Here is a 27,159-nt window from a genome sequence, read left to right on the forward strand (position 1 = left end):
TACAGTCTATAGGTAACATCATACTGTATCAGCTACAGTCTATAGGTAACAACATCATACTGTAACAGCTACAGTCTACAGGTAACAACATCATACTGTAACAGCTATAGTCTATAGGTAACAACATCATACTGTAACAGCTTCAGTCTATAGGTAACAACATCATACTGTAACAACTACAGTCTATAGGTAACAACATCATACTGTAACAACTACAGTCTATAGGTAACAACATCATACTGTAACAACTACAGTCTATAGGTAACATCATACTGTAACAGCTATAGTCTATAGGTAACAACATCATACTGTAACAGCTTCAGTCTATAGGTAACAACATCATACTGTAACAACTACAGTCTATAGGTAACAACATACTGTAACAGCTACAGTCTATAGGTAACAACATACTGTCACAACTACAGTCTATAGGTAACATCATACTGTAACAGCTGCAGTCTATAGGTAACAACATACTGTCACAACTACAGTCAATAGGTAACATCATACTGTAACAGCTACAGTCTATAGGTAACAACATCATACTGTAACAGCTACAGTCTATAGGTAACAACATACTGTAACAACTACAATCTATAGGTAACAGCATCATACTGTAACAGCTACAGTCTACAGGTAACAACATCATACTGTAACAACTACAGTCTATAGGTAACAACATCATACTGTAACAACTACAGTCTACAGTTAACAACACCATACTGTAACAACTACAGTCTATAGGTAACAACATCATACTGTAACAACTACAGTCTATAGGTAACAACATCATACTGTCACAGCTACAGTCTATAGGTAACAACATCATACTTTCACAGCTACAGTCTATAGGTAACAACATCATACTGTCACAGCTACAGTCTATAGGTAACAACATCATACTGTAACAGCTACAGTCTACAGGTAACAACATCATACTGTCACAGCTACAGTCTATAGGTAACATCATACTGTAACAGCTACAGTCTACAGGTAACAACATACTGTAACAGCTACAGTCTATAGGTAACAACATCATACTGTAACAGCTACAGTCTATAGGTAACAACATCATACTGTAACAACTACAGTCTATAGGTAGCCTCACACTGTAACAACTGAATCGGGTCTGAATCGGGTCTGAATCGGGTCTGAATCTGGTCTGAATCGGGTCTGAATCTGGTCTGAATTGGGTCTGAATCGGGTCTGAATCGGGTCTGACTCGGGTCTGAATCGGGTCTGAATCGGGTCTGAATCTGGTCTGAATCGGGTCTGAATCGGGTCTGAATCTGGTCTGAATCGGGTCTGAATCGGGTCTGAATCTGGTCTGAATCGGGTCTAAATCGGGTCTGAATCAGGTCTGAATCAAGTCTGAATCGGGTCTGAATCGGGTCTGAATCGGCCCCCCATATCTTTAAGAGACTCTACAAAGTATGCTTCCGTAGATATGACAGACTCATCCTCATGATAGTAACCCAGGGTGATTGTGATTATGTCCTTCTAGAACCATCCAGGACGACCTGTGAGAACCCAGGAACACCTGAATACGGCTCCATGAACATCAGCCTGGGGTTCAAGGTACGGTTGAAAGGACTGTTCCCTTCTAGATACCTTTAAAGTGGCAATCTGGGATGGGTACATCCCCCATGGTTAAAACTATAATTTAAAAAACTCATAGACGGTCAATCCTTGCATCCATAGCTCTGTCTATGAATTTGAGAGTGGTTACATTTCTCCTGCCCCAATCCCTCAGCTTTTTACCAAAGAAAGTGGTGACCATTTTGAACCCCAGTACAGTATGTTGGACTGAGACTGTACTGTACCAACGATGATAGAGTACTGGTTTAAGGTTTAAAACTGTCTGGTTCTGAGGGTGCCGTATGTTGGACTGAGACTGTACTGTACCAACGATGATAGAGTACTGGTTTAAGGTTTAAAACTGTCTGGTTCTGAGGGTGCAGTATGTTGGACTGAGACTGTACTGGACCAACGATGATAGATTACTGGTTTAAGGTTGAATCCGGTTCTGAGGGTGCAGTATGTTGGACTGGGAGCGTGTGTGAACTGACTGTACTGAAACTGTACGGAGATGTGATGATATGTGAAACCACAGTCCAACCCACCAGCTGGAAGATCTAAATGTGTCTGGATTGGAATCATCTTGTATTCTGTTGGATGATGTTATATTGGCGCAAGGCAGTCTCTCTCTCTCTCTCTCTGTCTCTCTGTCTCTCTCTGTCTCTCTCTCTCTCTGTCTCTCTCTCTCTCTCTCTGTCTCTCTCGCTGTCTCTCGGTGTATCTCTCTGTCTCTCTGTCTCTCTCTCTCTCTCTCTGTCTCTCTCTCTCTCTCTCTCTGTCTCTCTCTCTGTCTCTCTGTGTATCTCTCTGTCTCTCTCTCTCTCTCTGTCTCTCTCTCTCTCTGTCTCTCTCTCTGTCTCTCTGTGTATCTCTCTGTCTCTCTGTCTCTCTCTCTCTCTCTGTCTCTCTCTCTCTCTCTGTCTCTGTGTCTCTCTCTCTGTCGCTCTCTCTCCCTCTCTCTCCCTCTCTCTGTATGTCTCTCTCGCTCTCACACAAATATGCTTTACACACATTTCCAATAGTGATGCAATTTGCTAAAAACAAACAGTCTTTAGAGGTTAATTAGACTAAACTGTCTTTTGGGGTTAATTAGACTTAACTGTCTTTAGAGGTTAATTAGACTTAACTGTCTTTAGAGGTTAATTAGACTTAACTGTCTTTTGTGGTTAATTAGACTTAACTGTCTTTTGGGGGTTAATTAGACTTAACTGTATTTGAGGTTAATTAGACTTAACTGTCTTTTGGGGGTTAATTAGACTTAACTGTCTTTTGGGGTTAATTAGACTTAACTGTCTTTGAGGTTAATTAGACTTAACTGTCTTTTGGAGGTTAATTAGACTTAACTGTCTTTTGGAGGTTAATTAGACTTAACTGTCTTTTGGGGTTAATTAGACTTAACTGTCTTTTGGGGGTTAATTAGACTTAACTGTCTTTTGGAGGTTAATTAGACTTAACTGTCTTTGAGGTTAATTAGACTTAACTGTCTTTAGAGGTTAATTAGACTTAACTGTCTTTTGGGGTTAATTAGACTTATCTGTCTTTTGGGGGTTAATTAGACTAAACTGTCTTTTGGGGTTAATTAGACTTAACTGGACTCATCCTAAAAAGTATTCGGGGGCTCCTGAGTGGCGCAGCGGTCTAAGGCACTGCATCTCAGTGCTAGAGGCGTCACTACAGACCCTGGTTCGATTCCAGGCTGTATCACAACCGGCCATGATTGGTGGGCAGTAAGGTGGAGTTTAGTAATGTCTGTCTGTCTGTCTCTCTGAACCAGGTGGGCAGTAAGGTGGAGTTTAGTAATATCTGTCTGTCTGTCTCTCTGAACCAGGTGGGCAATAAGAGGTTTAGTAATGTCTGTCTCTCTGAACCAGGTGGGCAGTAAGGTGGAGTTTAGTAATGTCTGTCTGTCTGTCTGTCTCTCTGAACCAGGTGGGCAGTAAGGGGTTTAGTAATGTCTGTCTGTCTCTTTGAACCAGGTGAGCAGTAAGGAGTTTAGTAATGTCTGTCTGTCTGAACCAGGTGGGCAATAAGGGGTTTAGTAATGTCTGTCTCTCTAAACCAGGTGGGCAGTAAGGTGGAGTTTAGTAATGTCTGTCTGTCTGTCTCTCTGAACCAGGTGGGCAATAAGAGGTTTAGTAATGTCTGTCTCTCTGAACCAGGTGGGCAGTAAGGTGGAGTTTAGTAATGTCTGTCTGTCTGTCTCTCTGAACCAGGTGGGCAGTAAGGTGGAGTTTAGTAATGTCTGTCTGTCTGTCTCTCTGAACCAGGTGGGCAGTAAGGGGTTTAGTTCTGCCTGTCTGTCTGAACCAGGTGGGCAGTAAGGAGTTTAGTAATATCTGTCTGTCTGTCTCTCTGAGTTAGTAATGTCTGTCTGTCTCTCTGAACCAGGTGGGCAGTAAGGTGGAGTTTAGTAATGTCTGTCTCTCTGAACCAGGTGGGCAGTAAGGTGGAGTTTAGTAATGTCTGTCTCTCTGAACCAGGTGGGCAGTAAGGGGTTTAGTAATGTCTGTCTCTCTGAACCTGGTTCTGTCTGTCTGAACCAGGTGGGCAGTAAGGTGGAGTTTAGCAATGTCTGTCTGTCTGAACCAGGTGGTCAGTAAGGTGGAGTTTAGTAATGTCTGTCTGTCTGTCTGTCTGAACCAGGTGTGGTGTAAGATCTGTCTGTCTGTCTGTCTCTCTGAACCAGGTGGACAGTAAGGTGGAGTTTAGTAATGTCTGTCTGTCTCTCTGAACCAGGTGGACAGTAAGGTGGAGTTTAGTAATGTCTGTCTGTCTCTCTGAACCAGGTGGGCAGTAAGGTGGAGTTTAGTAATGTCTGTCTGTCTGTCTCTCTGAACCAGGTGGGCAGTAAGGTGGAGTTCCAGTGCCAGCAGGGCCACCTACTCCAGGGTTCCACCACCCGACTCTGCCTGTCTGACCTCACCTGGAGCGGCTCTCAGCCAACATGCATCCGTGAGCTCTCCTTATCTCTTCCTCTGTCATCTTCCTCTCCTGACCTCTTCTTGTCTGTCTCTCTTCTCCCTCCACCTCTCCACTCTCCTCTCTCCCCTCTCTTATTCTTCAGTCCCCTCTCCTCTTCCTCAGTCCGCTCTCCTCTCTCCCCTCTCCTATTCCTCAGTTCCCCCTCCTCTCTCCTCTTCCTATCCCCTCTCCTCTCTCCCCTCTCCTATTCCTCAGTTCCCCCTCCTCTCTCCTCTTCTGCAGTCCCCTCTCCTCTCTCGTCTCTCTGCTCTTCCCTCTCTTTGCTCTTTCCTCTCTCTTCTCTCCTCTTCCTCAGTCCTCTATCCTCTATCTTCTATCCTCTCTCCTCTTCCTCAGTCCTCTATCCCCTCTCCTCTCTCCTCTCTTCTCCGTCCTCCCTCCTCTCCACTTCACATCTCCTGCTCCACTCTGCAATCAACACCATGCCATTATGAGTGTGTCTGCCAGTGAAGTGTTGTTGACATGATTACTGATGTGTAGTGTAGCCTGAAGTGTGTAGAATGTTGCCGGGCCAATCGTTGTCAGTTTCCCTATGAAGTGTGTAGAATGTTGTCTGGCCAATCGCTGTCAGTTTCCCTATGAAGTGTTTAGAATGTTGCCGAGCCAATCGCTGTCAGTTTCCCTATGAAGTGTGTAGAATGTTGCCTGGCCAATCGCTGTCAGTTTCCCTATGAAGTGTGTAGAATGTTGCCTGGCCAATCGCTGTCAGTTTCCCTATGAAGTGTGTAGAATGTTGCCTGGCCAATCACTTTCAGTTTCCCTATGAAGTGTGTAGAATGTTGCCGGGCCAATCGTTGTCAGTTTCCCTATGAAGTGTGTAGAATGTTGCCTGGCCAATCGCTGTCAGTTTCCCTATGAAGTGTGTAGAATGTTGCCTGGCCAATCCCTGTCAGTTTCCCTATTAAGTGTGTAGAATGTTGCCTGGCCAATCGCTGTCAGTTTCCCTATGAAGTGTGTAGAATGTTGCCTGGCCAATCGCTGTCAGTTTCCCTATGAAGTGTGTAGAATGTTGCCTTGCCAATCGCTGTCAGTTTCCCTATGAAGTGTGTAGAATGTTGCCTGGCCAATCGCTGTCAGTTTCCCTATGAAGTGTGTAGAATGTTGCCTGGCCAATCACTATCTGTTTCCCTATGAAGTGTGTAGAATGTTGCCTGGCCAATCACTATCTGTTTCCCTATGAAGTGTGTAGAATGTTGCCTGGCCAATCGCTGTCAGTTTCCCTATGAAGTGTAGAATGTTGCCTTGCCAATCGCTGTCAGTTTCCCTATGAAGTGTGTAGAATGTTGCCTGGCCAATCACTGTCAGTTTCCCTATGAAGTGTGTAGAATGTTGCCTGGCCAATCAATGTCAGTTTCCCTATGAAGTGTGTAGAATGTTGCCTGGCCAATCACTGTCAGTTTCCCTATGAAGTGTGTAGAATGTTGCCTTGCCAATCGCTGTCAGTTTCCCTATGAAGTGTGTAGAATGTTGCCTGGCCAATCACTGTCAGTTTCCCTATGAAGTGTGTAGAATGTTGCCTGGCCAATCACTATCTGTTTCCCTATGAAGTGTGTAGAATGTTGCCTGGCCAATCACTATCTGTTTCCCTATGAAGTGTGTAGAATGTTGCCTGGCCAATCGCTGTCAGTTTCCCTATGAAGTGTAGAATGTTGCCTTGCCAATCGCTGTCAGTTTCCCTATGAAGTGTGTAGAATGTTGCCTGGCCAATCACTGTCAGTTTCCCTATGAAGTGTGTAGAATGTTGCCTGGCCAATCACTGTTAGTTTCCCTATGAAGTGTGTAGAATGTTGCCTGGCCAATCACTGTCAGTTTCCCTATGAAGTGTGTAGAATGTTGCCTGGCCAATCGCTGTCAGTTTCCCTATGAAGTGTGTAGAATGTTGCCTGGCCAATCACTATCTGTTTCCCTATGAAGTGTGTAGAATGTTGCCTGGCCAATCACTTTCAGTTTCCCTATGAAGTGTGTAGAATGTTGCCTGGCCAATCGCTTTCAGTTTCCCTATGAAGTGTGTAGAATGTTGCCTGGCCAATCGCTGTCAGTTTCCCTATGAAGTGTGTAGAATGTTGCCTGGCCAATCGCTTTCAGTTTCCCTATGAAGTGTGTAGAATGTTGCCTGGCCAATCACTTTCAGTTTCCCTATGAAGTGTGTAGAATGTTGCCTGGCCAATCACTATCTGTTTCCCTATGAAGTGTGTAGAATGTTGCCTGGCCAATCACTTTCAGTTTCCCTATGAAGTGTGTAGAATGTTGCCTGGCCAATCGCTTTCAGTTTCCCTATGAAGTGTGTAGAATGTTGCCTGGCCAATCGCTGTCAGTTTCCCTATGAAGTGTGTAGAATGTTGCCTGGCCAATCGCTGTCAGTTTCCCTATGAAGTGTGTAGAATGTTGCCTGGCCAATCGCTGTCAGTTTCCCTATGAAGTGTGTAGAATGTTGCCTGGCCAATCGCTGTCAGTTTCCCTATGCCAGAGGGGCTTTTCCTCTGGGATCCGCCACATCACATGTGGAGTAAACACGCGACTGATGAATTCAACGTTAGTATTTTAAGAGTGATAAGTGCCTGCTATTTACACTTATTCATCCAACGTTAAAAGGAAACATTACTACTGTACACATTTGCATAGGATAATGATTTATTGCTGATGAAAATTATATTTCATAATCACTATTATCATAACTACTCCCCTAGACAGAGTTCCCATTGGAATTACACTTTGATGGAAAAATTGCTTTGTTAGCTAATACAACGTCTGTATCCTCCAGCCGTACCCCAATGGTGTGCCTGTGTGGTTATTTATGTACAGTATCTCAGTGGTCTGTCTGATCTGTCTACTGCACTGCCATGTGGTGTGGTCCTGTCCTGTCTGGTCCTGTCCTGTCTGGTCCTGTCCTGGCTGCTCCTGTCCTGTCTGGTCCTGTCCTGTCTGGTCCTGTCTGGTCCTGTCCTGGCTGGTCCTGTCCTGGCTGGTCCTGTCCTGGCTGGTCCTGTCCTGTCTGGTTCTGTCCTGTCTGGTCCTGTCTGGTCCTGTCCTGTCTGGTCCTGTCCTGGCTGCTCCTGTCCTGTCTGGTCCTGTCCTGTCTGGTCCTGTCTGGTCCTGTCCTGTCTGGTCCTGTCCTGTCTGGTCCTGTCCTGGCTGCTCCTGTGTGCTCCTGTCCTGTCTGGTCCTGTGTGTTCCTGTCCTGTCTGCTCCTGTCTGCTCCTGTCCTGTCTGCTCTTGTCCTGTCTGCTCCTGTCTGGTCCTGTCCTGTCTGGTCCTGTGTGTTCCTGTCCTGTCTGGTCCTGTGTGTTCCTGTCCTGTCTGCTCCTGTCTTCTCCGGTCCTGTCTGCTCCTGTCCTGTCTGCTCCTGTGTGCCCCTGTCCTGTCTGGTCCTGTCCTGTCTGGTCCTGGTCCTCCCTCCACCTCCCTAACGTCCCCCTCTTACTCATGTCTGTGTGGGAGCCGTCCTGCAGCTGAAGACAGCCACAGCCTCTCATTTCATCTACTCTCAGCATCATATTAAAATCACAAAGTCAGTCCATGGTCTGGACCAGCTCTCTCCGAGGGAGAGAGGAAGGGGAAGAGAGGGGGGAGAGAAAGATGGGGGGAGGGAGAGATGAAGAGGGGATAGAGAGAGAGAGAGAGACACACAGAGATACACAGAGAGACACAGAGAGAGAGAGAGAGACAGAGAGACAGACACAGAGAGAGAGAGACAGAGAGAGAGACACAGAGAGAGAGACACAGAGAGAGAGACACACAGAGTGAGACACACATAGAGAGACACACAGAGAGACACACACAGAGACACACAGAGAGACAGCGAGAGAGAGAGAGACACAGAGACAGAGAGACACAGAGAGAGACAGAGACAGAGAGAGACAGAGAGAGATACAGAGAGAGAGAGACACAGAGAGAGACACAGAGAGAGACAGAGAGAGACACAGAGAGAGAGACTGAGACACTGAGAGAGAGACTGAGACTGTCTTTCTCCCTCCTCCTCCCTCATTCCCTCCTCCATTCCCTCCTCCATCTTCTCTCTGTGATGGAGCAGCACACAGCCCTCTCCTCCTCCCTCTCCTCCTCTCTCCTCCTCCCTCATTACCTCCTCCATCTTCTCTCTGTGATGGAGCAGCACACAGCCCTCTCCTCCTCCCTCTCCTCCTCTCTCCTCCTCCCTCATTCCCTCCTCCATCTTCTCTCTGTGATGGAGCAGCACACAGCCCTCTCCTCCTCCCTGTTTTCTATTAGAGTTAATGTCACTAAAACAACATGAAGGGCCAATTCACTGTTTTGACTCTGTCACTAAAACAACATGAAGGGCCAATTCACTGTTGTGACTCTGTCACTAAAACAACATGAAGGGCCAATTCACTGTTGTGACTCTGTCACTAAAACAACATGAAGGGCCAATTCACTGTTGTGACTCTGTCACTAAAACAACAGGAAGGGCCAATTCACTGTTGTGACTCTGTCACTAAAACAACAGGAAGGGCCAATTCACTGTTGTGACTCTGTCACTAAAACAACACGAAGGGCCAATTCACTGTTGTGACTCTGTCACTAAAACAACATGAAGGGCCAATTCACTGTTGTGACTCTGTCACTAAAACAACACGAAGGGCCAATTCACTTGTTGTGACTCTGTCACTAAAACAACATGAAGGGCCAATTCACTGTTGTGACTGTCACTAAAACAACATGAAGGGCCAATTCACTGCTGTGACTCTGTCATGAACTCATATCTTCAACTCATTCGTTTAGTAGATTCAGGATATCTTCAACTCATTAGTTTAGTAGATTCAGGATATCTTCAACACATGTCATGTACTGTCATGTTGTGTCTTGTTTCTGTCCTTTCCCTTCACCCTGTCTCCCTCTGCTGGTCGTTGTTAGGTTACCTTTTCTCCCCCTCTTTTCCCCAGCTGTGCCTTGTCTCCTCCTAACTACCTCGTCACCCCTTTTCCCACCTGTTCCCTTTTTCCCTCTGATTAGGTCTCTATATCTCTCTCTGTTCCTGCTCCTGTCCTTGTCGGATTCTTGTTTGTGTTGTTCATGCCTGAACCAGACTATCGTCATGTTTGCTGCAACCTTGTCCTGTCCTGTCGGAACCTGCCGGTCCATCTGAGCCTACGTTTTGTTTTGTTATTAAAGAAGCTCTGTTTACGTTAATTCGCTTTTGGGTCCTCACTCACGCACCGTAACAGAAGAATCCGACCAAGAATGGACCCAGCGACTTCGGATCCTCTCCACTCAGCCGTCGAGATCCAGGGAGCGATGCTAGGCAGACACAAGCAGGAATTGTCTGCTGCTCGGCATGCCGTTGAGACCCTGGCCACCCAAGTCTCCAACCTCACAGAACAGGTTCACCATCTCCGCCTCGATCCACCGGCCACTTCCAGGGCTTTCGAATCTCCGGAGCCCAGAATCAATAACCCGCCGTGTTACTCTGGAGAGCCCACTGAATGCCGCTCGTTCCTCACCCAGTGTGATATTGTGTTTTCTCTCCAGCCCAACACTTACTCCAGGAGCACTGCTCGTGTCGCCTACGTCATATCTCTCCTTACTGGACGGGCTCGTGAGTGGGGCACGGCAATCTGGGAGGCAAGGGCTGAGTGTACTAACCAGTATCAGGACTTTAAGGAGGAGATGATACGGGTTTTTGATCAATCTGTTTTTGGGGAGGAGGCTTCCAGGGCCCTGTCTTCCCTATGTCAGGGTAATCGATCCATAACAGACTACTACTACTAACAGACTACTACTATTGAGTTTCGCACTCTTGCTGCCTCCAGTGGCTGGAACGAGCCGGCTTTGCTCGCTCGTTTTCTGGAGGGTCTCCGCGCAGAGGTAAAGGATGAGATTCTCTCCCGGGAGGTTCCTTCCAGCGTGGATTCCTTGATTGAACTCGCTATTCGCATTGAGCGACGGGTTGATCTTCGTCACCGAGCTCGTGGAAAGGAGCTCGCGTTCTCCGTTGCCCCCCTCTCCGCATCACTACCATCTTCCTCTGCCGGCTCGGGTGCTGAGCCTATGCAGCTGGGAGGTATCCGCATCTCGACTAAGGAGAGGGAACGGAGAATCACCAACCGCCTCTGTCTCTATTGCGGTTCTGCTGGTCATTTTGTCACTTCATGTCCAGTAAAAGCCAGAGCTCATCAGTAAGCGGAGGGCTACTGGTGAGCGCTACTACTCCTGTCTCTCCTTCAAGATCCTGCACTACCTTGGCGGTCCATCTACGCTGGACCGGTTCGTCAGCTTCCTGCAGTGCCTTAATAGACTCTGGGGCGGAGGGCTGTTTTATGGACGAGACCTGGGCTCGGGAACATGACATTCCTCTCAGACAGTTAAGGGAGTCCACGGCCTTGTTCGCCCTGGATGGTAGTCCTCTCCCCAGGATTCAGCGTGAGACGCTACCTTTAACCCTCACTGTTTCTGGTAATCATAGCGAAACCATTTCTTTTTTAATTTTTCGTTCACCTTTTACACCTGTTGTTTTGGGCCATCCCTGGCTAGTTTGTCATAATCCTTCCATTAATTGGTCTAGTAATTCTATCCTCTCCTGGAACGTCTCTTGTCATGTGAAATGTTTAATGTCTGCTATCCCTCCTGTTTCCTCTGTCTCTTCTTCACAGGAGGAGCCTGGTGATTTGACAGGGGTGCCGGAGGAATATCACGATCTGCGCACGGTGTTCAGTCGGTCCAGGGCCACCTCTCTTCCTCCACACCGGTCGTATGATTGTAGTATTGATCTCCTTCCGGGAACCACTCCCCCCCGGGGTAGACTATACTCTCTGTCGGCTCCCGAACGTAAGGCTCTCGAAGATTATTTGTCTGTAGCTCTTGCCGCCGGTACCATAGTCCCCTCCTCCTCTCCCGCCGGAGCGGGGTTTTTTTTTGTTAAGAAGAAGGACGGGTCCCTGCGCCCCTGCATAGATTATCGAGGGCTGAATGACATAACAGTGAAGAATCGTTATCCGCTTCCTCTTATGTCTTCAGCCTTCGAGATCCTGCAGGGAGCCAGGTTTTTCACTAAGTTGGACCTTCGTAACGCTTACCATCTCGTGCGCATCAGGGAGGGGGACGAGTGGAAGACGGCGTTTAACACTCCGTTAGGGCACTTTGAATACCGGGTTCTTCCTTTCGGCCTCGCTAACGCTCCAGCTGTCTTTCAGGCATTAGTCAATGATGTCCTGAGAGACATGCTGAACATCTTTGTTTTCGTTTACCTTGACGATATCCTGATTTTTTCACCGTCACTCCAGATTCATGTTCAGCACGTTCGACGTGTCCTCCAGCGCCTTTTAGAGAATTGTCTTTTTGTGAAGGCTGAGAAGTGCTCTTTTCATGCCTCCTCCGTCACATTTCTCGGTTCTGTTATTTCCGCTGAAGGCATTAAGATGGATCCCGCTAAGGTCCAAGCTGTCATTGATTGGCCCGTCCCTAAGTCACGCGTCGAGCTGCAGCGCTTTCTCGGCTTTGCGAACTTCTATCGTCGTTTCATCCGTAATTTCGGTCAGGTGGCAGCTCCTCTCACAGCCCTTACTTCTGTCAAGACGTGCTTTAAGTGGTCCGTTTCCGCCCAGGGAGCTTTTGATCTCCTCAAGAATCGTTTTACATCCGCACCTATCCTTGTTACACCTGACGTCTCTAGACAGTTCATTGTCGAGGTTGACGCGTCAGAGGTGGGCGTGGGAGCCATTCTTTCTCAGCGCTCCTTCTCTGACGACAAGGTCCACCCTTGCGCGTATTTTTCTCATCGCCTGTCGCCGTCGGAACGTAACTATGATGTGGGAAACCGCGAACTGCTCGCCATCCGCTTAGCCCTAGGCGAATGGCGACAGTGGTTGGAGGGGGCGACCGTTCCTTTTGTCGTTTGGACTGACCATAGGAACCTTGAGTACATCCGTTCTGCCAAACGACTTAATGCGCGTCAGGCGCGCTGGGCGCTGTTTTTCGCTCGTTTCGAGTTCGTGATTTCTTATCGTCCGGGATCTAAGAACACCAAGCCTGATGCTTTATCTCGTCTCTTCAGTTCTTCAGTAGCCTCCACTGACCCCGAGGGGATTCTCCCTGAGGGGCGTGTTGTCGGGTTGACTGTCTGGGGAATTGAGAGGCACGTAAAGCAAGCACTCACTCAAACTCCGTCGCCGCGCGCTTGTCCCAGGAACCTTCTTTTCGTTCCCGTTCCTACTCGTCTGGCCGTTCTTCAGTGGGCTCACTCTGCCAAGTTAGCCGGCCACCCTGGCGTTCGGGGTACGCTTGCTTCCATTCGCCAGCGCTTTTGGTGGCCCACCCGGGAGCATGACACGCGTCGCTTCGTGGCTGCTTGTTCGGTCTGCGCGCAGACTAAGTCCGGTAACTCTCCTCCTGCCGGCCGTCTCAGGCCGCTTCCCATTCCCTCTCGACCGTGGTCTCACATCGCCTTAGATTTTGTCACCGGACTGCCTTCGTCAGCGGGGAAGACTGTTATTCTTACGGTTGTCGACAGGTTCTCTAAGGCGGCTCATTTTATTCCCCTTGCTAAGCTTCCTTCTGCTAAGGAGACGGCACAAATCATCATCGAGAATGTTTTCAGAATTCATGGCTTTCCGTCAGACGTCGTTTCGGACAGAGGTCCGCAATTCACGTCTCAATTTTGGAGGGAGTTTTGCCGTTTGATTGGGGCTTCCGTCAGTCTCTCTTCCGGCTTTCACCCCCAGTCTAACGGTCAAGCAGAACGGGCCAATCAGACTATTGGTCGCATCTTACGCAGTCTTTCTTTTCGCAACCCTGCGTCTTGGTCAGAACAGCTCCCCTGGGCAGAATACGCCCACAACTCGCTTCCTTCGTCTGCGACCGGGCTATCTCCTTTTCAGAGTAGCCTCGGGTACCAGCCTCCGCTGTTCTCATCTCAGTTCGCCGAGTCCAGCGTCCCCTCCGCTCAGGCTTTTGTCCAACGTTGCGAGCGCACCTGGAAGAGGGTCAGGTCTGCACTTTGCCGTTATAGGGCGCAGACTGTGAGGGCTGCTAATAAGCGTAGAACTAAGAGTCCTAGATATTGTCGCGGTCAGAGAGTTTGGCTCTCCACTCAGAACCTTCCCCTTAAGACCACTTCTCGCAAGTTGACCCCGCGGTTCATTGGTCCGTTCCGTATTTCTCAGGTCATTAATCCTGTCGCAGTTCGACTTCTTCTTCCGCGATACCTTCGTCGCGTCCACCCGGTCTTCCATGTCTCCTGTATCAAGCCCGTTCTTCGCGCCCCCGCTCGTCTTCCCCCCCCCCCCCCCATCCTTGTCGAGGGCGCACCCATCTACAGGGTCCTTAGGATTTTGGACATGCGTCCTCGGGGCCGTGGTCATCAGTACCTAGTAGATTGGGAGGGGTACGGTCCTGAGGAGAGGAGTTGGGTTCCCTCTCGGGACGTGCTGGACCGTGCGCTGATCGATGATTTCCTCCGTTGCCGCCAGGTTTCCTCCTCGAGTGCGCCAGGAGGCGCTCGGTGAGTGGGGGGGTACTGTCATGTACTGTCATGTTGTGTCTTGTTTCTGTCCTTTCCCTTCACCCTGTCTCCCTCTGCTGGTCGTTGTTAGGTTACCTTTTCTCCCCCTCTTTTCCCCAGCTGTGCCTTGTCTCCTCCTAACTACCTCGTCACCCCTTTTCCCACCTGTTCCCTTTTTCCCTCTGATTAGGTCTCTATATCTCTCTCTGTTCCTGCTCCTGTCCTTGTCGGATTCTTGTTTGTGTTGTTCATGCCTGAACCAGACTATCGTCATGTTTGCTGCAACCTTGTCCTGTCCTGTCGGAACCTGCCGGTCCATCTGAGCCTACGTTTTGTTTTGTTATTAAAGAAGCTCTGTTTACGTTAATTCGCTTTTGGGTCCTCATTCACGCACCGTAACACACATTAGTTTAGTAGATTCAGGATATCTTCAACTCATTAGTTTAGTAGGTTCAGGATATCTTCAACTCATTAGTTTAGTAGATTCAGGATACCTTCAACTCATTAGTTTAGTAGATTCAGGATATCTTCAACTCATTAGTTTAGTAGATTCAGGATATCTTCAAAGCAGTCTGGTATTGTATAAACACTGCAGCCAGTCTTTGTTCACAGTCCTGATGGGGAGGCAGATAGAGCCTTATGGACCCTGATGAAAAGTAGTGCACTATATAGGGCATAAGGTGCCATTTGGGCCCTGATCTAAAGTAGTACACTATATAGGGAATAGTGTTCTATTTGGGAGGCAGCCTATCTACTGCTCTCTCAGTTGACCAACAACTTGCTTTAGGCCAAGCAGAAAAACCCTGAGACGCCTGCTAATACAAACACTGATTGCTTCATTATCAGGGATACGCACCCCCAGGAAACCCTGCTTCTCTGAGTCCATGTCGTCTATACATGATCTACCCCCCCCCCCCCCCAAACCAATATCCACGTGATGAGTTCAGTTATTTTGTGGAATCCAACCCCATCAAAGTTGCCCATCCCTGGTGTTGACCTACAGTGCCTTGCAAAAGTGTTCATCCCCCTTGGTGTTTTTCCTATTTTGTTGTATTACAACCTGTAATTTAAATAGATGTTTTATTTGGATTTAATGTAATGGACAGACAAAAAATTGGTGAAGTGAACTAGAAAAAATAACCTGTTTAAAAAATTTAATTAAATTAAAAAAACTGAAAATTGGTGCGTGTATATGTATTCACCCCCTTTGCTATGAAGCCCCTAAATAAGATCTGGTGCAACCAATTACCTTCAGAACTCACATAATTAGTTAAATAAAGTCCACCTGTGTGAAATCAAAGTGTCACATGACTTGTAAATATACATCCTGTTCTGAAAGTCCCCAGAGTCTGCAACACCACTAAGCAAGGGGCACCACCAAGCAAACGGCACCATGAAGACCAAGGAGCTCTCCAAACAGGTCAGGGACAAAGTTGTGGAGAAGTACAGACCACGGTTGGGTTATAAAAAAAATATCAGAAACTTTGAACATCCCACGGAGCACCGTTAAATCCATTATTCTAAAATGGAAAGATTGTGTCACCACAACAAACCTTACCACGAGAGGACCACCCACCAAGACTCACGGACCAGGCAAAGAGGGAATTAATTAGAGAGGCAACAAAGAGACCAAAGATAATACTGAAGGAGCTGCAAAGCTCCACAGCGGAGATTGTAATATCTGTCCATAAGATAAAAAATAAAAAAAATAAGCTTAAAGAAGAAAATAAGAAAACACGTTTGGTGTTCGCCAAAAGGCATGTGGGAGACACCCCAGACATATGGAAGAAGGTACTCTGGTCAGATGAGACAAAAATGTAGCTTTTTGGCCATCAAGGAAAATGCTATTTCTGGTGCAAACCCAACACCTCTCATCTCCTCGAGAATACCATCCCCACAGTGAAGCATTGTGGTGGTAGCATCATGCTGTGGGGATGTTTTTCATCGGCAGGAACTGGGAAACTGGTCAGAATTGAAGGAATGATGGATGGTGCTAAATACAGGGAAATTCTTAAGGGAAACCTGTTTCAGTCTTTCAGCGATTTGAGACTGAGACGGAGGTTCACCTTCCAGCAGGACAATGACCCTAAGCATACTGCTAAAGCAACACTCGAATGATTTAAGGGGAGGGGAAACATTTAAATGTCTTGGAATGGCCTAGTCAAAGCTCAGACCTCAATCCAATTGAGAATCTGTGGTACTTAAAGTGATTGCTGTACACCAGCGGAACCCATCCAACTTGATGGAGCTGAAACAGTTTTGACTTGAAGAATGCGTGGGGCGGCAGGGTAGCCTAGTGGTTAGAGCGTTGGACTAGTAACTGGAAGGTTGCAAGTTCAAACCCCCGAGCTGACAAGGTACAAATCTGTCGTTCTGCCCCTGAACAGGCAGTTAACCTGTTCGTTCCTAGGCCGTCATTGAAAATAAGAATTTGTTCTTAACTGACTTGCCTAGTAAAATAAAGGTAAAATTAAAAAAAATGGGCAAAAATCCCAGTGACTAGATGTGCCAAGCTTATAGAGACATACCCCAAGAGACTTGCAGCTGTAATTGTTGCAAAAGTTGGCTCTACAAAGTATTGACTTTGAGGGGGTGAATAATTATGCACACTCAAGTTTTTAGTTTTCTAGTGTTATTTCTTGTTTGTTCCAACAAAATAGGGAAAATAGGGAAAATTCCAAGGGTGGTAAATACTTTCACAAGCCTCTGTAATATGTTTCCCTGTTTACGCCCCTGATTAACTCTCTGTGTGTGTGTTCTCTCTGCAGCCCATTCGTGTAAGCAGCCCAAGTCCCCTCCCAATGCAGACGTGGTTGGAATGGAGCTGGCTCCGTATGGCTACACCCTGCTCTACTCCTGCCAGCCTGGCTTCATCCTGTCTGGGGGGTCAGAACACAGGGTCTGCAGGTCTGATGGAAGCTGGACCGGTAAGGTCCCCATCTGCAGAGGTAAGGAAATGAAGTCTATCTGGTTTTATACTATGATAGTGATATATGTTTCCAACACAACTTGACAGTTACTGAGATACAATGGCAATGATGAGAAGATACAATAGATATCTAAATGTGAAAAATAAGTACTGTAGAAAGCTGGTTATGGCTGGACAGAAGTACTGTAGAAAGCTGGTTATGGCTGGACAGAAGTACTGTAGAAAGCTGGTTATGGCTGGACAAAAGTACTGTAGAACGCTGGTTATGGCTGGAACAGAAGTACTGTAGAAAGCTGGTTATGACTGGAACAGAAATACTGTAGAAAGCTGGTTATGACTGGACAGAAGTACTGTAGAAAGCTGGTTATGGTTGTAACAGAAGTACTGTAGAAAGCTGGTTATGACTGGACAGAAGCACTGTAGAAAGCTGGTTATGGTTGTAACAGAAGTACTGTAGAAAGCTGGTTATGACTGGACAGAAGCACTGTAGAAAGCTGGTTATGACTGGACAGAAGTACTACAGAAAGCTGGTTATGACTGGACAGAAGTACTACAGAAAGCTGGTTATGACTGGAACAACAGCTGAGTACTCAGGTTGAAACAGCAGCTGGATGGTCCAGGTCACAGACATCTCACCTCCCTGCTTATTCTCTGACCATGACTTTGATTGTTCTGTGGTGATAGACTGGTGACAGACTGTCAAAAGGACTAAGCTGGTAGGACTTGGTTTTGAGAGTAGACATTGATATACATTTGATCTGAAACAACTTCAAGGTGATGGTTATGGCAGAACTGAGGGTCCAAAAACACAATGTGAAAAAGCTCACGCAACTTTTAAAAAGACTGGCGGTTGATCGTTTTCTTTCCAAGTGGGTGGTTTTTACATTCTGTTGTTTTTGATACTCAGTTGCTACTTCCTGCCGTCAGCAGCAACGGGAAGAATCTCTTCCTGCCATAAACAGCACCTGGAAAGACTCTCTTCCTGCCATAAACAGCACCTGGAAGAATCTCTTCCTGCCATAAACAGCACCTGGAAAGACTCTCTTCCTGCCATAAACAGCACCTGAAAGAAACTCTTCCTGCCATAAACAGCACCTGAAAGAATCTCTTTCTGCCATAACCAGCACCTGGAAGAATCTCTTCCTGCCATAAACAGCACCTGAAAGAATCTCTTCCTGCCATAAACAGCACCTGAAAAGAATCTCTTCCTGCCATAAACAGCACCTGGAAAGAATCTCTTCCTGCCATAAACAGCACCTGGAGGACTCTCTTCCTGCCATAAACAGCACCTGGAAAGAATCTCTTCCTGCCATAAACAGCACCTGGAAACAATCTCTTCCTGCCATAAACAGCACCTGGAAAGACTCTCTTCCTGCCATAAACAGCACCTGGAAAGAATCTCTTCCTGCCATAAACAGCACCTGGAAGAATCTCTTCCTGCCATAAACAGCACCTGGAAAGAATCTCTTCCTGCCATAAACAGCACCTGGAAAGAATCTCTTCCTGCCATAAACAGCACCTAGAAGAATCTCTTCCTGCCATAAACAGCACCTAGAAGAATCTCTTCCTGCCATAAACAGCACCTGGAAGAATCTCTTCCTGCCATAAACAGCACCTGGAAAGAATCTCTTCCTGCCATAAACAGCACCTGGAAGAAGCGTCTACATATTTTCCGCGGTGCCGTTGTATCTCAGTAACTGTCATGTTGTGTTGCGTTAGAAACTCTATTCTCTGAGAGCTGATGTAAAATGTGCACCCACACACACACACACACACACACACACACACACAGTATGTATCTTCCTTGCAGGCTCAGCAACATTAAGGAGAGTTACTGTGTTAGCAACACAGTCATGAAAGTGTTTATTTTTGATAACATCCCGAGGGTGTTACTGCTGTGCTCTAAAACAGCGCCGATTTGTGAGATACATAATTCTATGTTTCTTTCCAGTGGGCTCCAAACAGACGGAGAAACCTACCACAACCTTACAGGGAACGCCAAGCCCCAACATACACGGTAAGAAGAATACAGTAACTTTACATGGTAAGAAGAATACAGTAACTTTACATGATAAGAATAATACAGTACAATTACATGGTAAGAAGAATACAGTAACTTTGCATGGTAAGAAGAATACAGTAACTTTACATGAGAAGAAGAATACAGTAACTTTACATGATAAGAAGAATACAGTAACTTTACATGATAAGAATAATACAGTACAATTACATGGTAAGAAGAATACAGTAACTTTACATGGTAAGAATAATACAGTACAATTACATGGTAAGAAGAATACAGTAACTTTACATGATAAGAATAATACAGTACAATTACATGGTAAGAAGAATACAGTAACTTTACATGATAAGAAGAATACAGTAACTTTACATGATAAGAATAATACAGTACAATTACATGGTAAGAAGAATACAGTAACTTTACATGGTAAGAAGAATACAGTAACTTTACATGAGAAGAAGAATACAGTAACTTTACATGAGAAGAAGAATACAGTAACTTTACATGATAAGAAGAATACAGTAACTTTACATGATAAGAATAATACAGTACAATTACATGGTAAGAAGAATACAGTAACTTTACATGGTAAGAAGAATACAGTACAATTACATGGTAAGAAGAATACAGTAACTTTACATGAGAAGAAGAATACAGTAACTTTACATGATAAGAAGAATACAGTAACTTTACATGATAAGAATAATACAGTAACTTTACATGGTAAGAAGAATGCAGTAACTTTACATGGTAAGAAGAATGCAGTAAATTTACATGGTAAGAAGAATACAGTAACTTTACATGATAAGAATAATACAGTAACTTTACATGGTAAGAAGAATGCAGTAAATTTACATGGTAAGAAGAATGCAGTAAATTTACATGGTAAGAAGAATGCAGTAAATTTACATGGTAAGAAGAATGCAGTAACTTTACATGGTAAGAAGAATACAGTAAATTTACATGGTAAGAAGAATACAGTAACTTTACATGAGAAGAAGAATACAGTACATTTACATGATAAGAAGAATACAGTAAATTTACAAAGGGTATTGTTCCATATCCACTGATGGTAGTTATCCATACTGAGTGGATAAAACATGAAGAACACCTGCTCTTTCCATGACATAGAAATGGAAGGGGAAAAACAACAACAAATGAAATAAATAAATCCTAACGTTTTATATGGCTCTACATAATGAATGATCTGTATCGCTGAGGTCTTTATAACGTCCTGTATTCCAGTCCCTGATGACGTCTTCGCCCCTGATTTCATCTGGAGAGGCTCCTATGATTATAAGAGTCAGAAACAACCGATGACTTTGACAGTCACTCATTTTAATAGCAGCACGGGGATAGTGAACGCGACGCTAAACGACAGCAACGCGGAATTCCTGCTCTCTGGTAAGTCCGTTTATCATGTCACCTTTTTCTGATTTTAGTTGTTGTTGTTGTTGTTGTTGTTGTTGTTGTTGTTGTTGTTGTTGTTGTTGTTGTTGTTGTTGTTGTTGTTGTTGTTGTTGTTGTTGTTGTTGTTGTTACATGCATGTTGTAACTTTTACTGGCATATTCCTCAGTTTACTGGCAGAAATCTAATTGGTTGAAAAGAGGTCTATTGTAATTTGTGCTGACTCCTCTCCCCTTCCCTCTCCTTCTCCCCTTCCCTCCCCTTCCCTTCCCTTCCCTCCCCCTCCCTTCCCTCCCCTTCCCTTCCCTTCCCTTCCCTTCCCTCCTCTCCTCTCCTATCCCCTCCCCTTCCCTTCCCTCTCTTATCCCCTCCCCTTCCCTTCCCTCTCCCCTCCTATCATCTCTCCTCCTCTCCTCTCCTCTCCTCTCCTTGCCTCTCCCCCCTCTCCTCTCATCTCTCCTCTTCCCCTCCTCTCCTATCCCTTCCCTCTGCCCATCTCTCCTCCCCTCCTCTCTCCTCTCCTCTCTCCTCTCCTCCCCTTCCCTCTCCCCTCCTCTCCACTCATCTCTCCTCCCCTTCCCTCTCCTCTCCTCTCCTCTAGGAGTGTATAAGAACCGCGAGGCCAGGTTAATGCTCCTGCTGTACCACATGAAAGCCCTGGCCCACAGCACGTATAGCCGGGTTACCGAGGAGACCTGGGCTATGGATGGTTTTGTAAGTACCCTGGGATACCCTAGAGTCAGGTATACTGGGGAGGCTGTCGACTGTAGTATAACTGTGGAAGACCTTCAGTGTGTTACTTTTCTAACACAGGAGTCTCTGTTTTCACTATGGTAACGTTTACAAAAACAATTGATTCAACAAATCTGATGTTGCAAATTGTTTATATGATTCAACTCTCTGTGATGTATTGAACAGTTCGTATATTGACTGTTTATATGATTCAACTCTCTGTGATGTATTGAACAGTTCGTATATTGACTGTTTATGTGATTCAACTCTCTGTGATGTATTGAACAGTTCGTATACTGACTGTTTATATGATTCAACTCTCTGTGATGTATTGAACAGTTCGTATACTGACTGTTTATATGATTCAACTCTCTGTGATGTATTGAACAGTTCGTATATTGACTGTTTATATGATTCAACTCTCTGTGATGTATTGAACAGTTCGTATACTGACTGTTTATATGATTCAACTCTCTGTGATGTATTGAACAGTTCGTATACTGACTGTTTATATGATTCAACTCTCTGTGATGTATTGAACAGTTCGTATATTGACTGTTTATATGATTCAACTCTCTGTGATGTATTGAACAGTTCGTATATTGACTATGTTTAGTGCCTCTCTTGGCTTCCGTAACTTTGCTTCTTTGACTATATGTTAAACATCCAGAAGAACTGCCTGTCGAATTGGAATATAAACCAATTTCTCTACAGTACTGAGAATTTTAAAGGACAGTAACATGGTAGGACTGTACGGCAGACAGACAGCAACATGGTAGGACTGTACGGCAGACAGACAGACAGTAACATGGTAGGACTGTACAGCAGACAGACAGCAACATGGTAGGACTGTACGGCAGACAGACAGACAGTAACATGGTAGTACTGAATGGCAGACAGACAGTAACATGGTAGGACTGTGTGGCAGACAGACAGTAACATGGTAGGACTGAACGGCAGACAGACAGTAACATGGTAGGACTGCACGGCAGACAGACAGTAACATGGTAGGACTGTACAGCAGACAGACAGTAACATGGTAGTACTGAACGGCAGACAGACAGTAACATGGTAGTACTGTACGGCAGACAGACAGGCAGTAACATGGTAGTACTGAACGGCAGACAGACAAACAGTAACATGGTAGGACTGTACGGCAGACAGACAGACAGTAACATGGTAGGACTGTACGGCAGACAGACAGTAACATGGTAGGACTGTACGGCAGACAGACAGACAGTAACATGGTAGTACTGAATGGCAGACAGACAGTAACATGGTAGGACTGTGTGGCAGACAGACAGTAACATGGTAGGACTGAACGGCAGACAGACAGTAAACTGGTAGGACTGCACGGCAGACAGACAGTAACATGGTAGGACTGTACAGCAGACAGACAGTAACATGGTAGTACTGAACGGCAGACAGACAGTAACATGGTGGTACTGAACGGCAGACAGACTGACAGTAACATGGTAGGACTGAACGGCAGACAGTAACATGGTAGGACTGTACGGCAGACAGACAGTAACATGGCAGGACTGTACGGCAGACAGACAGTAAAATGGTAGGACTGCACGGCAGACAGACGGACAGTAACATGGTAGGACTGTGTGGCAGACAGACAGTAACATGGTAGGTCTGTGTGGCAGACAGACAGTAACATGGCAGGACTGTACCGCAGACAGACATTAACATGGTAGGACTGTACGACAGACAGACAGTAACATGGTAGGACTGTGTGGCAGACAGACCGCTAATAAGGAGTTATTGACAGAAGACATCAGTAACTCAGTCATTTCAACGAGATGGGTTTTACATGTCTGAACAACGTAGAAGTTCACTGTTTTTCTTTTATCTCCTGTGAAAGGTCTCAGCTGAACCTGACGGGGGCAGTTATGTATTCCAAGGCTTCATCCAGGGGAAAGACTATGGACAGTTCGGGCTACAGAGACTAGGTAGGTAGGATTTAGAACAAGGCTTCATACAGGGGAAAGACTATGGACAGTTCGGGCTGCAGAGACTAGGTAGGTAGGATTTAGAACTACTCAATCTTATCACAACAATTACACATTTGACAATTGTAACCACCAACATTGTGTCGTCCTCCTCTTCCTGTTCCTCCTGTTCGTCCTCCTCCTCCTCTTCCAATTCATCTTCCTCTTCCTCCCCCTTCTCTTCCAATTCTTCTTCTTCTTCCTCTTCCTCCTCTTCCTCCTCCACTTCCTCCTCTTCTTCTTCCTCCTCCTACCCTCCTCCTCCTCTTCCTCTTCTTCATCTTCGTCTTCCTCCTCCTCTTCCTCTTCCTCATCCTCTTCCTCCTCCTCCTCTTCCTCCTCCTCCTCTTCCTCCTCCTTCTCCTCCTCTTCCTCCTCCTCCTCTTCCTCTTCCTCATCCTCCTCCTCCTCTTCCTTCTCTTCCTCATCCTCCTCCTCTTCCTCTTCCTCCTCCTCCTCTTCCTCCTCCTCCTCCTCCTCTTCCTCCTCCTCCTCCTCTTCCTCTTCTTCATCTTCCTCTTCCTCATCCTCATCCTCCTCTTCCTCTTCTTCCTCTTCCTCCTCTTCCTCCTCCTCCTCCTCATCCTCTTCCTCCTCATCCTCTTCCTCCTCATCCTCTTCCTCATCCGCCTCTTCTTCCTCTTCCTCATCCTCTTCCTCCTCCTCCTCTTCCTCATTCTCCTCCTACTCCTCCTCTTCCTCTTCTTCATCCTTTTCTTCCTCTTCCTCCTCCTCCTCTTCCTCTTCTTCCTCATCTTCCTCATCCTCATCCTCCTCTTCCTCCTCCTCTTCCTCCTTATCATCCTCCTCCTCATCATCTTCCTCCTCCTCTTCTTCCTCCTCCTCCTCTTCCTCTTCTTCCTCCTCATCCTCTTCCTCCTCTTCTTCCTCCTCATCCTCCTCTTCCTCCTCCTCTTCCTCCTTATCATCCTCCTCCTCATCTTCCTCCTCCTCTTCTTCCTCCTCCTCCTCTTCCTCTTCTTCCTCCTCCTCCTCTTCCTCCTCTTCTTCCTCCTCATCCTCTTCCTCCTCCTCTTCTTCCTCCTCATCCTCTTCCTCCTCTTCCTCCTCCTCTTCTTCATCCTCCTCTTCTTCATCCTCCTCTTCTTCATCCTCCTCCTCTTCCTCCTCCTCCTCCTCCTCATCCTGCTCCTCCTCTTCCTCATCCTGCTCCTCCTCTTCCTCCTCCTCCTCCTCTTCCTCCTCCTCTTCCTCCTTATCATCCTCCTCCTCTTCCTCCTGCTCCTCCTCTTCCTCCTCCTCCTCCTCCTCCTCCTCTTCCTCCTCCTCCTCCTCTTCCTCCTCCTCTTCCTCCTTATCATCCTCCTCTTCCTCCTCATCCTGCTCCTCCTCTTCCTCCTCCTCCTCCTCCTGCTCCTGGTTTGTTCCCCATGTAGGTATGAAGGTGAGAGAGATGAACATCACCACTGCAGGTCCTCCTCATGTCTCCAACAGCAGCTCTATGGTCATAGCCATCCTGGTACCTTTCTTTGGCCTCGTGTTGGCAGGCCTGGGATTCTATCTCTACAAACAACGGTACGTAGCTTCGGCAACGGTACGTAGCTTCGGCAACGGTACGTAGCTTCGGCAACGGTACGTAGCTTCGGTAACCCAATAGTAATAATACATGCCACACCAGAGGCTTCTCTCCCACGCCACACAGTGCAGTGAGTGTACAGGAAGCCACACAGTGCAGTGAGTGTACAGGAAGCCACACAGTGCAGTGAGTGTACAGGAAGCCACACAGTGCAGTGAGTGTACAGGAAGCCACACAGTGCAGTGAGTGTACAGGAAGCCACACGGTGCAGTGAGTGTACAGGAAGCCACACAGTGCAGTGAGTGTACAGGAAGCCACACAGTGCAGTGAGTGTACAGGAAGCCACACAGGACCACGTCTTGTTAATATTGGTTTGGTTGTGTGAATAGAAGTGGAACATATTTCAAGTTTTCACCGTTCGTAGAGAAGTTCTTGACATTTGAGAAGTGGTTGACGCTTTAAAACAGAAGCTGTACAGTAGATTGATGATGTAGTATTGTCTCATTGACAGATGTGTGTGTGTGTGTGTGTACTGTGTCTACTCTATATTGTAGGAAAACAGATCAGACCCAGTACACCGGCTGTTCAGTCCACGAGAACAACAACGGCCAGGCGACGTATGAGAACCCCATGTACGACACCAACACCAAGTCTGCGGAGGGGAAAGTGGTTCGCTTCGACCCCAACCTCAACACCGTATGCACTGTGGTTTGAAGATGTGTGTGTGTGTGCCAAACGCACCGGGGTTTGACGATGCTTTTGCCGAACAGGAAAGCTTGTTCAGAAATGCAGCACTGGTTTGATGCAACACTGCACCGTGGTTTATTGATGCTGTCTGACGAACGGAATTCCCCGAGAGTTCTTTTGGTTTAAAAAAAAAAATGGATATCTTGTCTTTTATAATATCTCTCTGCAACGAGTTTCTGAAGACGGCACAGCACAGCCTCGGGAAACAGGAAGGCAAAGCACACCTTCAGGAACAAGAGTTGTGCGTGTTGTGGATGATGGACGGGGTGAGTCAGCAAGCAGAATGAGACGGTCCTCTTTTTAAAATACATCTTCACCTGATTGGGTGAAGTTAATCCTACCTGCGCTCTGAGAGTGATGCTATGTGAATAATCCCGTTCCCGACATGTTGGTACACAAGAGTCGTTTGCGCTCCAGTCAACGCAAACAATGGAGCGTCGTTAAGGCAACAGTCAACGCAAACAATGGAGCATCGTTAAGGCAACCAAATGGAACCCTAGTCTTTTCCGGATGGAAGTTATCAGAGCTGGGTTCAAAAACTATTCAAATTCCTTTAGCCTTTGCTCTAGTCTGCCCCAGAGTGGTGGAGGGGGTTTGTCCTTTTGCGATTATTCTATTTGGTTCAATTGCGACAAGTAAAGCTCAATAAAGCCCAAATACTGTAAAATATTTTAAATGATATCGATCGATTGATTTGATGTTATAGGACATATTTAAAATACATATAGAGTTGACTCATTCGTCTGATCACAACAATACAATACAAATGTATCAACTCTTACTTGAACCCAGGTCTGTCTGCTAGTTCTCCCCCCCCCCCCCCCAGTAGTCGTAGTAGTAGTAGTATACATCCACTCTCTCTGCATGGCTCGGTTTAATTCCCCTGGATCTGATTTAAGAACGTGTCTCAGACTTAAGGCCTCAATCAGATCAAGCATTATCCGGCGATACCAGACAGCCACGTAGCTGATGTTCTAGCGATGTCGGAGGTTGGAGCTGTCAAATCGCAGAGCAGTTGCTCTCGTGATCATTGTCCTCGAAGCTACACCCCCCCCCCCCCCCCTCCACTCGCGTTAGAAATTCTGACCTTGAAAGTGTAGGTTATTTTGAAAATTATAAAAAATCATCAAAAACTAATAAATAATGACGATTTCGATCAGCCTTTATCGAGGTGTAGATTATATCTCACATGTCAGTGTTCAAACTTGTAAACAAGACTGATTTGGATTTCTCTTAATGAGACTCTGTGCAGCCAATGACAAGGTGTACTGCCGGGAGCCGCTTGTGGATCTGACAGCTCCAAAGCAGTTCCACCTCCGTCACGTCAGAACATCAGCTCCGCGGATGTTGGCTAAAGCGAATCTAATTTGATCCATAAAAGTTCCTCTCAGCGTGAGTCGATCAAAGTGATCTGCTGTCTCGTTCTTTACCCACACTGTGTGATGTCAGACAGAGAGAGAGAGACAGGGAAACCTCGTTCTTTACCCACACTGTGTGATGTCAGAGAGAGAGAGAGAGACAGGGAAACCTCGTTCTTTACCCACACTGTGTGATGAGAGAGAGAGACAGGGAAACCTCGTTCTTTACCCACACTGTGTGATGTCAGACAGAGAGAGAGAGACAGGGAAACCTCGTTCTTTACCCACACTGTGTGATGTCAGAGAGAGAGAGAGACAGGGAAACAACGTTCCTTACCCACACTGTGTGATGTCAGAGAGAGAGAGAGAGAGACAGGGAAACCACGTTCTTTACCCACACTGTGTGATGTCAGA

The 27,159-nt window shown here is 46.4% G+C and overlaps 1 protein-coding gene across 1 annotated transcript in view; it reads left to right on the top strand.

Moving 5' to 3' along the window:
• Positions 1 to 26,058, top strand: part of LOC149984278 (CUB and sushi domain-containing protein 3-like) — a 569,716-nt gene extending 543,658 nt beyond the window's left edge. Inside the window, exons 64-72 of the mRNA XM_090219648.1 lie at positions 1,505 to 1,578; positions 4,419 to 4,530; positions 16,783 to 16,962; positions 18,895 to 18,960; positions 20,212 to 20,370; positions 20,976 to 21,088; positions 22,977 to 23,064; positions 24,501 to 24,639; positions 25,195 to 26,058. Coding sequence (XP_090075774.1) covers positions 1,505 to 1,578; positions 4,419 to 4,530; positions 16,783 to 16,962; positions 18,895 to 18,960; positions 20,212 to 20,370; positions 20,976 to 21,088; positions 22,977 to 23,064; positions 24,501 to 24,639; positions 25,195 to 25,354 — 1,091 coding nt within the window. The 3' untranslated portion in view covers positions 25,355 to 26,058. The remainder of the gene's footprint in view (positions 1 to 1,504; positions 1,579 to 4,418; positions 4,531 to 16,782; positions 16,963 to 18,894; positions 18,961 to 20,211; positions 20,371 to 20,975; positions 21,089 to 22,976; positions 23,065 to 24,500; positions 24,640 to 25,194) is intronic.
• The last annotated feature ends 1,101 nt before the right edge of the window (positions 26,059 to 27,159 follow it).

This window comes from Oncorhynchus mykiss, chromosome 3 (genome assembly GCF_057628025.1).
Source record: "Oncorhynchus mykiss isolate SJ-2025 chromosome 3, ASM5762802v1, whole genome shotgun sequence".
In the NCBI taxonomy this organism is placed as follows: domain Eukaryota; kingdom Metazoa; phylum Chordata; class Actinopteri; order Salmoniformes; family Salmonidae; genus Oncorhynchus; species Oncorhynchus mykiss.